We start from the raw sequence: 15,099 nt of genomic DNA on the forward strand, positions 1-15,099 counted from the left end.
TGGTGCATGGAATAGATTGTGCTGCCTTCATACATGTCATATAACTAAGCACAGCCCTAGGCCTGGTTTACAGACCGTGGCTGGCTGAGTAAACTGATGAACAATCTGCTTCACTGTTCCATTTCTTAGAGCCCGCTGGACGGATTAGACTGCACTGTTAAAAGAGTGTGAGACCCAGGGGAACATGAAGGGCAGCCGATTGATGGCGCAGAGCAAAATAACAACTGCATAGCCAAAGTTACTAATTCTAAGCTACTGCATTTGTAGCCACAGCCAATAGTGGAGAGCCAATGACACTGCACAGCTTAAGTTGCCACATAACCTCAGCCACTTTATTGTAGACGCAGCCAATGGTGCAGAGTCATTGACACTGCATAGCCAAAGTTGCCACAAAGCCTAAGCCACTGCATTGTAGCCGCAGCCAATGGTGCAGAGTCTTTTACATTGCATAGCTTAAGTTGCCATATAACCTCAGCCACTTCTTGTAGACGCAGCCAATGGTGCAGAGCCATTGACACTGCATAGCCAACATTACCACATAGTCGAAGCCACTACATGTACATTGTAGCCGCAGCCAATGGTTCAGAGCCATTGACACTGCATAGCCAATGTTGCTGCACAGCCTAAACCACTTCATTATAGCTAGCCGCAGCCAATGGTGCAGAGCCATGAGATTGCATAGCCAGCTTTGCCACAAAACCTAAGCCACTGTGTTGAAGCCGCTACCAATGGTGCAGAGCCATTGACACTGCAAAGCCAATGTTGCCACATAGCCAAAGCCACTGCATTGTAGCTGCAGCCAATGCTGCAGAGCCATTGAGTTGACCAAGCCACTAAACTCACCCTCTTGGAAACCTCTATCCACATTGAGACCATGCATTGCACATGTTTCATAATAAAGACACGCCCACTAAAGACACGCCCACTAAACTCACCATCTTGGAAGACTCTATCCACATTGAGACCATACATTGCACATATTTCATAGTAAAGACACGCCCATTAAACTCTAAATCTTGGAAGACTCTATCCACATTGAGACCATGCATTGCACATGTTTCATAGTAAAGACACGCCCACTAAAGACACGCCCACTAAACTCACCATCTTGGAAGACTCTATCCACATTGAGACCATACATTGCACATGTTTCGTAGTAAGGGCATCTCTTGAGGTCAGCTGCTAGCTTCCTTGCTCTTGAGTCGTCGATGACCCTCGGTGTGTTCTGACTGACAGTATCTGAATGTTTGAAAAACACAAAATCAAGAAAGGTAATGCGTGATTATTCATTAATCTTGGACCTTTCAATCTTGTTTACATGTACAAGAAGTTACACCCGTTTCAGACAGGCACTCCAGAGTCGTGCTGAACCAAATTAATGAATTAAGTGCATGAACAATTCTACGCCTGAAACAGTTAGGAGTGACCGGACAAAAGATCAATGCAGTCGTTCGGACAGCTCTGGAGCGCCTTGGTTTCAGACGTCAAGCTTGTCATGAGCCGAGCCAATGTTAAGTTCGCCTGTCTGATCTGAAACAAAAAGTTATTTGGGTCGACCTAGAGAGGCTCCTTATCTATCTGGTTCGACGCGCCTCTGGCGCGATTGTCTGAAACGAGTGTAAGATTTTCATTTAAAGCCATTATACACTTTTGGAACAGAACAAAAAAATAAAAGATCACAGATTTACAAATAACTTTTCAGGGTTTACAGAAGGTAATGGTGAAAGACTTCTCTTGAAATACTATTCCATAAAATGCTTTACTTAAATTTGAGAAAACATTAGAACAATTATCAATTCTCGACATCGAGAATTACGGATTTATAGTAAACACATGTCATGACACGGCGAAACGTGCGGAAACAAGGGTGGGTTTTCCAGTGATTTTCTCCCGACTACAATGACTGATTGAGCCTAAAATTTCACAGGTTTGTTATTTATATATAAGTTTTGATACACGAAGTGTTGGCCATTGGACAATACTGTTGACCGTAAGTGTCCAATGGCTTTAATGGCATTTTGTACATGTAGCTCTTTTATTAAAAAATCAGGGATGAGGTTTGACTGATTTGAGCATTCCTGTAATAAACCTTGCAGGTTTTGTTCCCCTTTATTCTCGACCCAGAATATCTCAGCTGTTACAATTTAGGAGGTTTACATCCTCATGCGCTTCACCACTAATACAGTTTTAGACACAATATTCACTATTTCTTTCTCCCTTTTTTGGTTGCTCTACCTCTTTCAAGAAAACTTGAAGGCTCAAGGAGGTTTTCAGACAAATCCTGAAGATGGGATGAATCCAGAGAGGATGAATCCAGAGAAGACAACCCCTGAAGAAAAAAGCCCCTATACTATAACGATCGAACAATGTTCACTATTTCTTTTTCCCCCTTTTTGGTTTGAAAATGTGAAGGCTCAAGAAGGTTTTGGAAAAAATTCTGAAGACAGGACCATTCCTGAGAAGACACCACCTTAAGCTCTACACTCAACACTTGACAAGTACTAATGGATTCTACAACATCACATGAGGAAAGACATGAGCTATGTATGCCTTGAAGGGACTCAATTTCCGTTAACCTTCAGGAGTTCAACATTCTCACTCTTGTTTCACCTCAGGAAAGCCCAGGAGCCTGAGGTGTCGACTAAAATACAACCAGGAACTGAAGACAGGTGTCATTATTGTTAATTGGATCCATACATGAATATAACCACCCAAATGTTTAGATTAACAGAATACACTTGTGTAATCAGGGATGAGAGTCAGAAATGACACCAAAAAAGAGTCTGAAACTGGGGTCCAGATCTTTGGATATACAGTGTACATTAAAATGATAGAAACGCACACCTTTTGATCACCCCTGGAATAATAGTTTCCAAAAAGCTTTTGAGAAACATGTACATGTATTATTAGAGAAGTAGACCAAAGAGCATGACTTATTTAGGGGGGGGGGGGGGGGGGGTGACACACATTTTGATTACCAAAAGAGTCTGAATTCAGACATTTGAGCTAAATATTCCTGATGTATACAGAAAGAGGAGAACGTACATTTTTCAGTTGTATCCTTAAAGGTAGGCTCATAAATTGGTATTTGCCCATGTTATGCTGATTTTTAGGCTAAATTATACAGATAAATACAATACCAGTCACATGTGAAAGTTTCAGCAGAGTAAAGTGTCTACATGGTACTTGCTGAGATAACAGCATTACAAAAAATCATTATTTTTGCAAGAACTGTCAACCAATCCACATTTAGAGAGATGACAGTGGGTGCCAATTGCATATCCGGCTGCAGCATTTGCGAAGAAACGATTCATGCATAATTCGTTTCTCAGATTCAAATGTTTTTAGGTTAAAAATCACTTTGAAGGGAAGTAGTTTGTAATATCAATAGCTGCAGTGCTTCTCACAAAAAAAGTTCTTGTAAATTTTTCTTTTGTTTTTCTTGTCATTAACTTTTCGATTAGTAACCAAGCTACAATGTATGACCCTGCCTTTAACAGCATTTCATACAGAAACATTTCTCTGGTGAACGGATTTGGTTTAGATTTTGGAGTTCCTGAGGAATCAGATCAACATTCCTGATTTTAAAAACATTTTCATTTGTAAGTAATAATCATAATCATCCAGTTTGTCTTTTGTGTCTTATACTTAAAGGCAGTAGACACTATTGGTAATTACTCAAAATAATTATTAGCTTAAAGGAACACGTTGCCTTGGATCGGTCGAGTTGGTCTTTGAAAAGCGTTCTGTGATCGTTTGTTGTAAAATGTATATGGTTAGAAAGATATTGTAAAAGTAGAATACAATGATCTACACAAATATGCCTCGAAATTGCGTGGTTTTCTTTTTACCCTGTCTACTAACACGGTCGGCCATTTATGAGAGTCAAAATTTTGACTCCCATAAATGGCTGACCGTGATAGTTCGCGACGTAAAAGGAAAACCACGCAATTTTGAGTGATACTTGTGTGGATCATTATATTCTACTTTAAAAACATCTTTCTAACCATATGCATTTCATAACAAACGGTTTCAAACGCTTTTAATAGACCAACTCGTCCGATCCAAGGCAATGTGTTCCTTTAAATGAGTAGTGAGTAATAGGGAGAGGTTGATAGTATAAAACATTGTGAGCAACGACTTCCTCTGAAGTGATGTAGTTTTCGAGAAAGAAGTAATTTTCCACGAACTTGATTTCGAGACCTCATATTTAGAATTTGAGGTCTCAAAATCAAGCATCTGAGAGCACACAACTTCGTGTGACAAGGGTGTTTTTTTCTTTCATTATTATCTTACAACTTCATCTACCAATTGAGCTAAAATTTTCACGGGTTTGTTATTTTATGCATATGTTGAAATACACCAAGTGAGAAGGCTTGTTTTTGACAATTACCAATAGTGTCCAGTGTCTTTAAAAAAAAAAAAAAAACTGCAAACCTACAGTAATAAACCGTAAGTTACCTGTAGAACTCTCTTCACTATCCATGCATTGTATGCATAGTGAAGTTTTAATTAAACTGTCTTAAAAGCTTGTGATTTATAATCAATGCGACCGTTCAGCTGTGTGAACTCCAACATGTTCACGTGTTAGGTTACAATCCAAAATTAATGAGAATCACATTGCAGTACTGTCCTTCCCCTAGTTCTATAAGTACAATGTAATACCTTAATTACCCCCAGGCTGAATGAAATTATTAGAGAGATCTATTTGTAGGGCTGTGTCATAACACTTTAATGGGACCTTGATTGATTGGTTTCATAATTTATATTGTATGATCCATGACAGATCCAAAGCAAGCAACAACAAAAACAAAACAACAAAAACTGATTAAATAGTTTTTATGCACTGCTCTAAACTTTTTCAGTGACCGGCCAGCAGGACCAGTTACATGTAAGCCAGTTACGGTTCATACTTTCTTCCTGCGAATGCGAATGCGATGCACAACTTAAGTTTTCCCAGTGATATTCGCAAGAGAGTGTTAAACATTACCCCTGTGAATTATTCCCTGCGAATATGTGACTTCAACATTTGATCACATCTGCATTCGCAGAAAGTATGAAATGGGCTTTAGTTCAAAATTTATACTAAATAGTGATGCTTTTCCACACTGAAATACATGTAGCTAGCTGGACCCTTGGAGAAAATTCTGACAGGTCCTTTTGACTGGGCCCAGTTTCATAGCGCTGCTTAACGGTAAGCAAATTTTCATGCTTACTGTAGCAGAACAATTTGCTTAAGCCTTTGTGTATTTCACAGGTTAGCAGACAAATTGGGCAACCATATTGCGTGTTTACAGAGTATTTGATTGTGACGTCATTGTGAGCCTCTCCAATGCCATTCTGCACAACTCTGTCGAGCACCCCAGGCATACGCGCACACATGTCAGACTTTCTAGTGTCGGACTTTTGGTTGCGCATTGGGATGTGATTGGTGACGGTCAATACGTAATGGGGCGGAGCTTAATTGATCGGTCTATTCCAGGCTTGTCATAATGATGAAATTCTTGACAAAATGAGGGGGGGGGAATGGGCATCTAAGCATGCAAACATGTAGTTGGTGTTCGACTTCTATACACAGACCTCCAACTTACATTACATGTAACACCATTGAACAACGGTTCAATCACATCACTAATTACCTTTACATGAAATCAGTTCACTAACACACACGTACAGCTACAGACACACATCAACATGTAAATATCTGATCATATCATGTTATCTGATCTTTAAAAAAACTGTTATTGTTTACCATTGCCTTCCAGGGGTGTGAACGAATGCAAACAAAAGATGGAAAGATGATTAAAACCACAAAATTAATTTTCATTATTCGGACTATACATGTATGATGTACATGCAGGCCTTTGTACTGAGTGATACATGTACATTATCTACAAAAAAACGTGTAGGCCTACTGTACTGATGTACACGGCAACATGCATGCAGTGCAGGTGTGCAAACCTGGACATTTTATCTCATTAGATATCCTAAGGCCATGCACATTGTACCTTTATAGGATTAAAATTAGTACACTTTGACATCTTTGAATGAAACTGTATAATAAATTGTACATTATGTACATGTACTCACATGTACATGTAGATGTAGACTGTGTCTATTTTGAAAAATATTTTTTAACAGTTTTTTAAATATAACATTTCTCTATAAATTTGTACTTAACACATAGACGTAGGCCCTATGTAAATTAAATTGAATGAATGCCCCTTCAACGTATGATAATCAAACATTTGACTCTGTCTTTTTATTTGTAGTGTTAACTTGCAGTACAAAGGGAATAGACATTTTTAGATACAAATGGTCCAGGCATGTTTGGTTGACACAATAGTTCATTCAATACTTTTCTAGACGAATGGATTGTGGTTCAGTCTAGCCAAGCATCAACCATAATATTTGATCACTTTGAAAAAAAAAAATATTCTGACAATTTTATTGAGTACAAGAGTTTCATTGAGTACAAGAGTTGAATGTATACAAAGTCGTAAAATGAACAATCGGGTTTGAATTACACAGGCAAGAGGCCAGTGATTTTAGCATCGCGGCCGCACGGGGGCTAGTCAATTCATGACGGGACAAGTCCAGCAGTCTTCCATATTTCAATTGAATAATAAAACCACTAAGAATGTCTTAGATAGAGCTTCCAACTCGTCCATCCTTAGCACTCGGCACAGCCCAGTGATGAGCGCAAAAGATTGCATACGCTTTCTGAATCAATAGCGCACAAATCAGCAGCCAAGCATTAACAGCAGCATAATTAGTGTGTTGTCCCCGTCAGTCCGTGGTTGTTGTATGCAATTCTCAATGGGCTCCCAACGAGCGAAGGAAACCCATTTATCACCTGTAGATTTGACTTGACCTTTGGATGGTTTAGACGGAGACGAGTCCGGCGAATGCACAAATCAGACTTTGCCCATTATAACCAAAGACTGCCTTTTATTTACATGAATCCAGTGGAAATATTATAATCAATCGGAGGCAAAAACTGATAAATGTAACTAGGAGTTGAAGTCAAAGAAGTTAAACCAGCAGTTACAACTACATCTTACGTAATTAAAAATACATTTGGTTTTTAAAGAGGCCATCTAGCCCCCCCCCCCCTCTCTGCATTTAATAGACATGCACACCTGTCCTGATTTTATACCCATTTTGATTTTACACCGTTCTGCTTTTAGACCCACTCTAATTTTGCACCTATATGAATTTTTTGCCCGTTTCGTTTTAACACCCTGTCTGAGTTTGCACCCATTCTGTTTTTACACCCACACTGAGTTTGCACCTGTATGAATTTTATACCCATTTTGTTTTTTACACCCGAGTTTGCACACATTCTGTTCTTACACCGTTCTGATTGTACACCCATTCTGTTTGCACACCCACTCTGAGTTTGCACCTGTATGAATTTTATACCCATTTTGTTTTTACACCAAAACCCATTCTGATTTTACACTAATTTGATTTAACACTCATTCTGATTTTACGCCAGTTCTGATTTTACACCTTGTCTTGGAAGTTTGGTTGGAGTTTTTGTTAAATGCTAGTCAAAAACAGACGGTGCATACTGTACGTCAATGACATTTAAAAAGGTTTGTTTTTAAACTAGGTTTCCTAGAATTTTAGACGAATGACCTTTTCTCTGAGCTACAGTATTGCACTGCCGGGCTTCATTGCTTTCAAAACAGATAATTGCCATCCCGATTCACCATCCACATCTAGACAATCAGCCAGGATGAAGCAATCAAAGATTAACCCAAGCACTTAAGACGAACTCTGGAACCCCAAAACAGACCTCTCCTACTTTTATCAAATGCAGCCACTAAGTCTACATTATGACCAGCTTTAAAGGCACAGGACATGTTTGGTAACTGTCAAAGGCCAGTACATTCACTTGGTGTACATGTATCTCAACATATGCATACAAAAACAAATCTGTGAAAATTCTGACCCAATGGGTCAACAAAGTTGCAAGAGAATAATGAAAGAAAAAACACCCTTCGGCCTGTAAGCCTGTAAATATTTGAGTGAGAAATTACCTCTTTCGCGAAAACTTTGTTACTTCAGAGGGAGCTGTTTCTCACAATGTTTGATACACCAACAGCTCTCCATTGCTCTTTACCAAGTAAGTTTTTATATGTTAACAATTTTATTTTGAGTAATTACCAATAGTGTTCAGTGCCTGGCAGGGTATATCTTTGGTATTTGGAATCCTTCGATCGATTTTATCCTATACATGTACATGTAAAAGTAGATGCACATATAATATTTTTGAGATATCGACAAAAATCCGCAGTGAACGTCTTGTCAATACAGGAAAATGATCCCCAACAGGAATACACAATCTGAGAAACGTAGCAGACAGTAAAAGCTTCTCAGTTTCAAGTTTTGGGGCCTAAAAACATGTAAAAACTGAGATCTTTTTACATTTACATGATTAATAACCACATTACTTCAAAGTGAAATATTCTCAGGAATGCTTTATACTATCGCTTTATACTATAGGCTTCTAACCGAAATCATTCAATGACATTTACATTCAGAGTGACTACTCAACATATTGCAGGGAACAATTTCGTCCCGTAAATTTCGCACAGCAAAAAAATAAAAACAGCACTGAGTTTTTGAGTAGCAACTGATAAAACTTGTCTAGCATTTTGCTCTGCTATATACCATGTACAAAGGAAATCATTCACTGCAATGCCTGCCCTTTAAAGTAGAGTACCGCATTTCAAGATGGCAACGCTGCTCTCCGCAGCCAGCCTGCACTCAGTAAAAAGGAGAAGCCGTTTCTGAAGCAGTCTGACTCATAGTCTTAAGGAAATATATCCAACTGCTGAAATGCCAGCCAAAGATGATGAGATGGAAGTTAAGGGGGGGGGGTAGACAAGATGAAACTGCGGGTTACAATTGAAGGAACCATCTGCCATAGAGGACCTTGCAGGGATGGGGAGGGGCATATTTTGTGAGGGATGAGTTCATAACATGGCGAGGTTGACTTCCTTGTCTTGGTGAAATGGGGGCATGGTCAGCTGAAAGGAATATTATGTGCTGTGATAGAAAGACTCAATACACTGGTCATTCTTCCCTTTCAGGCATATTATACAACTAATTATCTTTTTAGTTTCTTTTTGGCCAGAATTGCATTAACGTGTACAAGGGCATGGGATAGTTAAAATAATAACAACTGCTTTTCTATCGCATAACACCTCCAAAAGAAAGTCTCTAAAAAAGCGTATAATGTGCAATGACTGTACATTGTAAGAGTACTTCAAGTTTGTTTCTTTGGTTGGTTGATTTGCATCTGCACAACAAACTTGTAAATACATTCATAAATACCCGGGCAGTTGATTCATTTTGATTGGCCGAGAGGACATCACGTGGACATGTTTAAATGTGTGATAAACACAGTAAAAAAAGTGTTTAAAGATAGGCGTGGCACACAGGCTTGCACGTGGCGTTAATTTAAAAGTACAATCAATAAATACAGGTAATCAATGTAAAATGTATTTCAGTCTCTATCCGACTGGAAAATTTCTCTTGGCACACATGTATGCTTCGTTTGGGGCACCAAGGCATTTTCTACTTGGTAAAGGGCACCCTAAGAGGAAATTGTACAGTTCTACTGCAGAGCATTTCAGGAGCACCAAGGCAATGGAGGCAATCGAATTTGTTGCCTCAGTGTGAAATTATCAGACCTGTCTCAGCATGCAGTGATAAAGTTCACTTTTCTGAGAGTCCTTGGCTTCACAATAAGAATAAATGAAATGAAATGAAATAAAAATTTACATTCGTACCTTGTGTACCAACCAGAATCATCGGCAAGTCTGCCGTGTTTCTGTAGTGGGCGATTTTGGCGTAGAAGTTGTACAACAACTGGAAACTCATTTCGTCCTCGACGCTGAAGACCAAGATCACAGCGTCTACCCACGAGCAGAACTGCAGCTCTGGGGGACCCCCTTCGTCTCTGATGAGTAAGAGATAGCTCCGGTCATCAACGACGATCTCTTTCTTGAAGCGCCCTCCTGTGATGGTAGAATCAGAAAACTTTTTTTGTTTCAAAAAAGCATTTCTCATTCAAAAATAGTATCATTGAATCTGTAAGTGTCAAAGATTTAAGGGTTCTTCTCCCAATGCAAAAGTCAGCGTAACAGGCTGATATGTGAGACTTGCATGCAAATACGCACTGACACGTTTCTAGGGGTTTCGGAGGGGAGGGGGGTTCAAATTGTTTTTTTAACTTACTATTTACACAAAAATCAACAACAAAATTATGTATAATTCTCCAGAATGCAAATTAGGGCACTCAAAAAATAGATAAACACTAAGTACAAACCATTCTGAAGACCTTTGAAATTTGGCGTTTTTTGGCCAATTGCACAAAGCTGGCACAAAATATGGGAGAATGCTCTTCTGTCTGTCATTGTAAAGAATTCTATTCTTTCTGTAGCACCATAATAACATTACATCAATGCTAAGCAGCTTATTACAAACACATACTATTATCATCAACAAAAAAGGTGTTGACGCGACCGCGTGTTTGAAACTGCAACATCAACATACATGTCATGCACAGTGATCTATCAAAAGAAAAAAACTTTGACTGCGATGAGTGACAATGGGTTTTCACATGAAAAATGAGGCACTTGTAATCACTCACATCATCCCGGTCACGTACATGTACATGTACGCCGTTTACATGTGGGCTTATATACACAATGTCTTCTACAAAACATTTAATGAAGAATGTCCACTCCCCAAAAAACGGGGATTCTTATACTTGTAAGTGCCAAAAGAAAAGATGTAGTGTGCTGTGTGCATTATGTTTCTTGTCTCTGTATGCTACATGAAATTGTAATCTGGATGGGGAGGAAAACAGTGATATCAAATTATTTTATACAATAATTTGTCGCCAGTTGCGCGGGGAGGTTGGGGGAAATATCAACATTTTTAAAAGACCGAACTTGTCTCATGGGAGCAGATGAATATATGATACAATTGTTTTTTAAATGACTGTTTAGCGAATTGTTATGTGAGACTTGTTTAACGAGAATAGTTTGAACTCCTAAGAAAGTGTCTGTAGTGTTCAACAGATATTTAAGCTGCCAATACCGCAAATATTTGCTCTTATTCCCGCTAGCTTACTGAGTTCTAACTTCCTGATTTAATGAATCAAGTCCATTACCAACAATCATTTACAAAAGCCTCAGTTTCTTTTGTAACTTCATGGTGGTTGTACTGCTAGTGCTAATGTAGCAAAACCACAAAAGATTTGGTTGTGGTTTGTGTGGTCCAAGCAAGAACTCATGGCTGTAGACATGGTTCCTCTTCCACCATGGCCATCGAGTTCAAGGATGTTGGCAAGAAAAGGGCATTCCGCAAATTGGAAAGGGGAATCCCCTCCATAAATGCTCACTCACACTGACTCCTCCATCTCACAGGGTCTCGCCTGTTTTTGGTAACGAGTTGGATTTTTAACAAAATCTGTTTGGATTTATAACTTATGTATCTTTATAGGCACCGACTGTACACTAATGGTTTACTCAAAACAATTGTTTGCATAAAAACTTAATTGGTAACGAGCAATGGAGAGCTGTTGATATTTTTTACATGGCTCCCTCTGAAGTAACGTAGTTTTTGAGAAAGAGATAATTTCTCATTCAACTATTAATAGACTTCAGGCCTAAAGCCTTTTATAAGGCATCTGAAAGCACACAAATTTGTGCATTAATAGTGTATTTTGTTTTTCTTCAATTATTCTCTTGCTAAAATATAGGATTCGAATTGCCTCTAGCTACCTGGCAATCTGTGGTCTAGTTGGTAAGTACTCTAGATTGGCAAAGGTCAAGGGTTCGAACCACACGTGATTTTTTTTCCACAGAACTCGGTGTGAGTGTATTAAACCAAATAATAAATTGCATACCTTCTGGAGACTCTTCCTGCATGTAGGATCCAGTCAGATATCTGTGCACAAGAGCTGACTTGCCACTCGTCAAGCTGCCCACCACACCCTGTCAAGCAAAGAAACAACACATCCTTTAGTTTCCACATCAGGAAACAATGTCTCAATTCACTAATGAGGACATTAAACAGACACTTCATTGTCATTAAGGGGAAAGAGGAGATGGGGGGGCAACACCCCATGGCATTTCCATTGCAAAACAGTCTAACTGGAAAATTTTGATTTTTTACAATAAGATCATTTCGGTGTAAATAGAGGGTGCTTCAAAGTTTAAAAGGCGAATGTACATACGTATGTGAATTATTACATCTCAGCCTCCAGGCCTGATACTTCACGGAGGCAACGAAGGCGATTGCCTCCGTGCCCCCTGGTCATTGCCATGGTGCCCTTGAAATGTTCCAGAAGACAGTTACAATGTCCTCATAGGGTGCCCTTAACCAAGGAGAAAATGCCTTGGTGCCCTTACAGTTTCAACAATAAAGCATACAGGCCTGAGCCTCTCTTACACTGTCATCCTGTTTTATGGCTTAGCAGCTAATCTCTGGACTTGCTTTTTCTCAAAATGTAATTTTTGAGTTAGCTGTTTTGCCATGAAAGGGCTGACCACCAGGGGCCAAAAAAATTTGCTAAGCATAAAATTTCTTCACTGATAAAAAAAGGATTACCAGCCAAATTTCCATTTGCTACATAGTATTTGTTACTGGTATTCAGCTTTTGTTTGCTTATCCTGAAAATCACATGGAAATTTGGTTGGTAAACCTGTTTTTATCAAGGAAGAAATTTCATGCTAAGCAAATTGTTGTGCTTAGCAGCTCTATAAAATTGGGCCCTGATCACTGTTTACTTTCCATTTGTGCAGGCCAGTTTCTAGAGTGTGTTTTTGTGTGTGAAGCTCCATCGGTGCTAATATAATCATGAATGAAGGATTTAATAAAACACTGAAGCCTTAGACCCCACCCCCCTCTTCCAAACATGACTGCCCGGTAGTGTGCATTCACCCTTATGGTTACAAGTAGGTAAGGCCATGGAGCAATATAGGGCCAATCAGATTGGTAATTACAGTACTCCCCAAAAATAATGACCACAAAAACAAAATAAGAAATTGTAGGTGAGAAGCACTGCAGCTGTTGATGATTAAATGTACAGGGCCATTCGTAACATAATCTACAGTCGAGTGTAGATTCATTACAAACTTTAGTAAATAGTTCAATTTGAAAACTACTGTCTTTCCAAACTGAACGATATACATGTAGCAGCAAAACACAGCTGAAAATTTGTTACCTTCAATTTACAATAACATTTTCCAGCTCAGAAAAATCACTTTAGTAACACAATTTATTGTTAGCTGAGCAAACTGACGTTGTACTCGATAATATTGCAAGCACTTATTTTGTAAAATAATCATAAAATGTGACCAACCGTCGTTGTGTAGATTCGTGAATACAATGTACTTTGGCTCGTACATTCTATTCACGAATCTACAATTTCTCGTCCATTCTCCTTAACATCCAAACCTTTTTCCCTAATCATATATTTTTTATTCAGCAGCCATTTCAAAAGTGTATCGGGTTTTTTTTTGTAGACACACGGTATAAACAATTTGAGAAAGGATTCCCTTTGAAGAATATAATTTGGGGGAAAATGTCACAAAAAAAACATTTGAATCTGATGAATGGCTTCTCAGCCAGAGATTGTTATGAATGAGTCAGCAATAGAGACAGTAGCCTTGGAGGGAGTTGCGGACATGCCAGTGCTTCCTGATTGTCCATTTACTTGTAATCAAAATAAATTAGTACTAATGAGCTTTTGTACACTCACAAGTGGGGGCCTTACAGAATTTGTTGGCTTTGCATTGGTTTTATAAACTCTCGCGCGAAATAAAACTAACAGTTTTTTATTTACCATATTTTTATTTTATTTTAAATTGTAGGCCCTACACATGTACATGTTTCCTTGCACACACAAAAAATTGTGATTTTTTTTTTATAGTTAGGGTCAAAGATTGTTTCTTATCAACTGTTTAATTGATTTATAGGCAAAATTATAAAAGTCCTACTATGAAAGATTCAGTTGAGTAAAAGGCCTACATGCACACACTCAAACACTAACAACTCAATTGCGGCCTACATGTACTAAGAGTTACAACTCAATTGCGGCCTACATTTACATGTACTCAAGAGTAACAGGTCAATTGGTAAATTTGGTTTCTTTCAGCCACCACCTGCTCCTTAGCGCAGAGTGAATGCAATTGAATTGGAACAGACTCCTACCACGGACACATCCAATATGTGAAGTCCCATGGGCGGCCATAATTTCATTAGGGGAGTAGTCTCTGAGATTAACCCTGCTTTTTGGGGGGGTTCTCTCATGGGGCTGGAGTCTACACAGAACTGCAATGGAGTGTACAAGAAAGGTACGATCCTTGTGCAATCTCCAAAATCAAGAATATGTTGAGATGGGTATTTGGTGACATTTGTTTCTTTGATCTTTAGATGAATTTTCTTCACACCATTGAGATGCACTCCTGAATGGAGATGTCTGAAAACTGGACTATAATGTATGTAGTGTGTAACGCTAAATTGTTTTCCAAGAGCTGAGAAAAAAAACGACTTGACACTATGGGCGCTGTAAAAAAGAAGGGCATATTTTGTGCATACACTTGGGACGTGCAGTGCAGTGAGGGGTGCTTTGTTCAGCGGAGTTGCTTGCACTTGCGCATTGTAAATGCAATTGTAGGTATCGGAGCTGACGTATTTTCTGTAACAGAACCTGAAAGTTGTTTTTCTTCTTCAATACTCACCAGTTTGAGTTCTGGAACTGTTCTGCTGAGTGTCCATTCTTGGCTGTTTACAAATGAATCTGCACCAAAGCAAAAAAAAGAAAGGCAACACATTAATACAAGGAATCATGACAATTTAGAAATAGAAGTAAACAAAATGTGACAATGAGTCTGAAACATTTCAGAAGAATAAGCCTAATGAAGGCCTGGCAGTTTGTCATAACAATAAACAAAATAAACAGTGCCAGTGATAATCATCTAATTAATTTCTCTTCCTACAAACAAAGTTATTCACAAATACCCCCTTCTTTATGGAACCACTGTTGTACGAGGTGAAATGAGAACCTTC

General features: G+C 38.7%; 1 protein-coding gene across 3 annotated transcripts in view; it reads right to left on the minus strand.

The window, feature by feature from the left end:
* Positions 1–15,099, minus strand: part of LOC139936930 (arf-GAP with GTPase, ANK repeat and PH domain-containing protein 1-like) — a 99,011-nt gene that overhangs the window by 30,875 nt on the left and 53,037 nt on the right. For all 3 annotated transcript variants that reach the window (XM_071931765.1, XM_071931764.1, XM_071931766.1), the window contains exons 2-5: positions 14,772–14,830; positions 11,933–12,020; positions 9,807–10,034; positions 1,105–1,239 (exon numbers count right to left, since the gene is read on the minus strand). In XM_071931765.1, coding sequence (XP_071787866.1) covers positions 1,105–1,239; positions 9,807–10,034; positions 11,933–12,020; positions 14,772–14,830 — 510 coding nt within the window. The remainder of the gene's footprint in view (positions 1–1,104; positions 1,240–9,806; positions 10,035–11,932; positions 12,021–14,771; positions 14,831–15,099) is intronic.

Source organism: Asterias amurensis, chromosome 5 (assembly GCF_032118995.1).
Source record: "Asterias amurensis chromosome 5, ASM3211899v1".
In the NCBI taxonomy this organism is placed as follows: domain Eukaryota; kingdom Metazoa; phylum Echinodermata; class Asteroidea; order Forcipulatida; family Asteriidae; genus Asterias; species Asterias amurensis.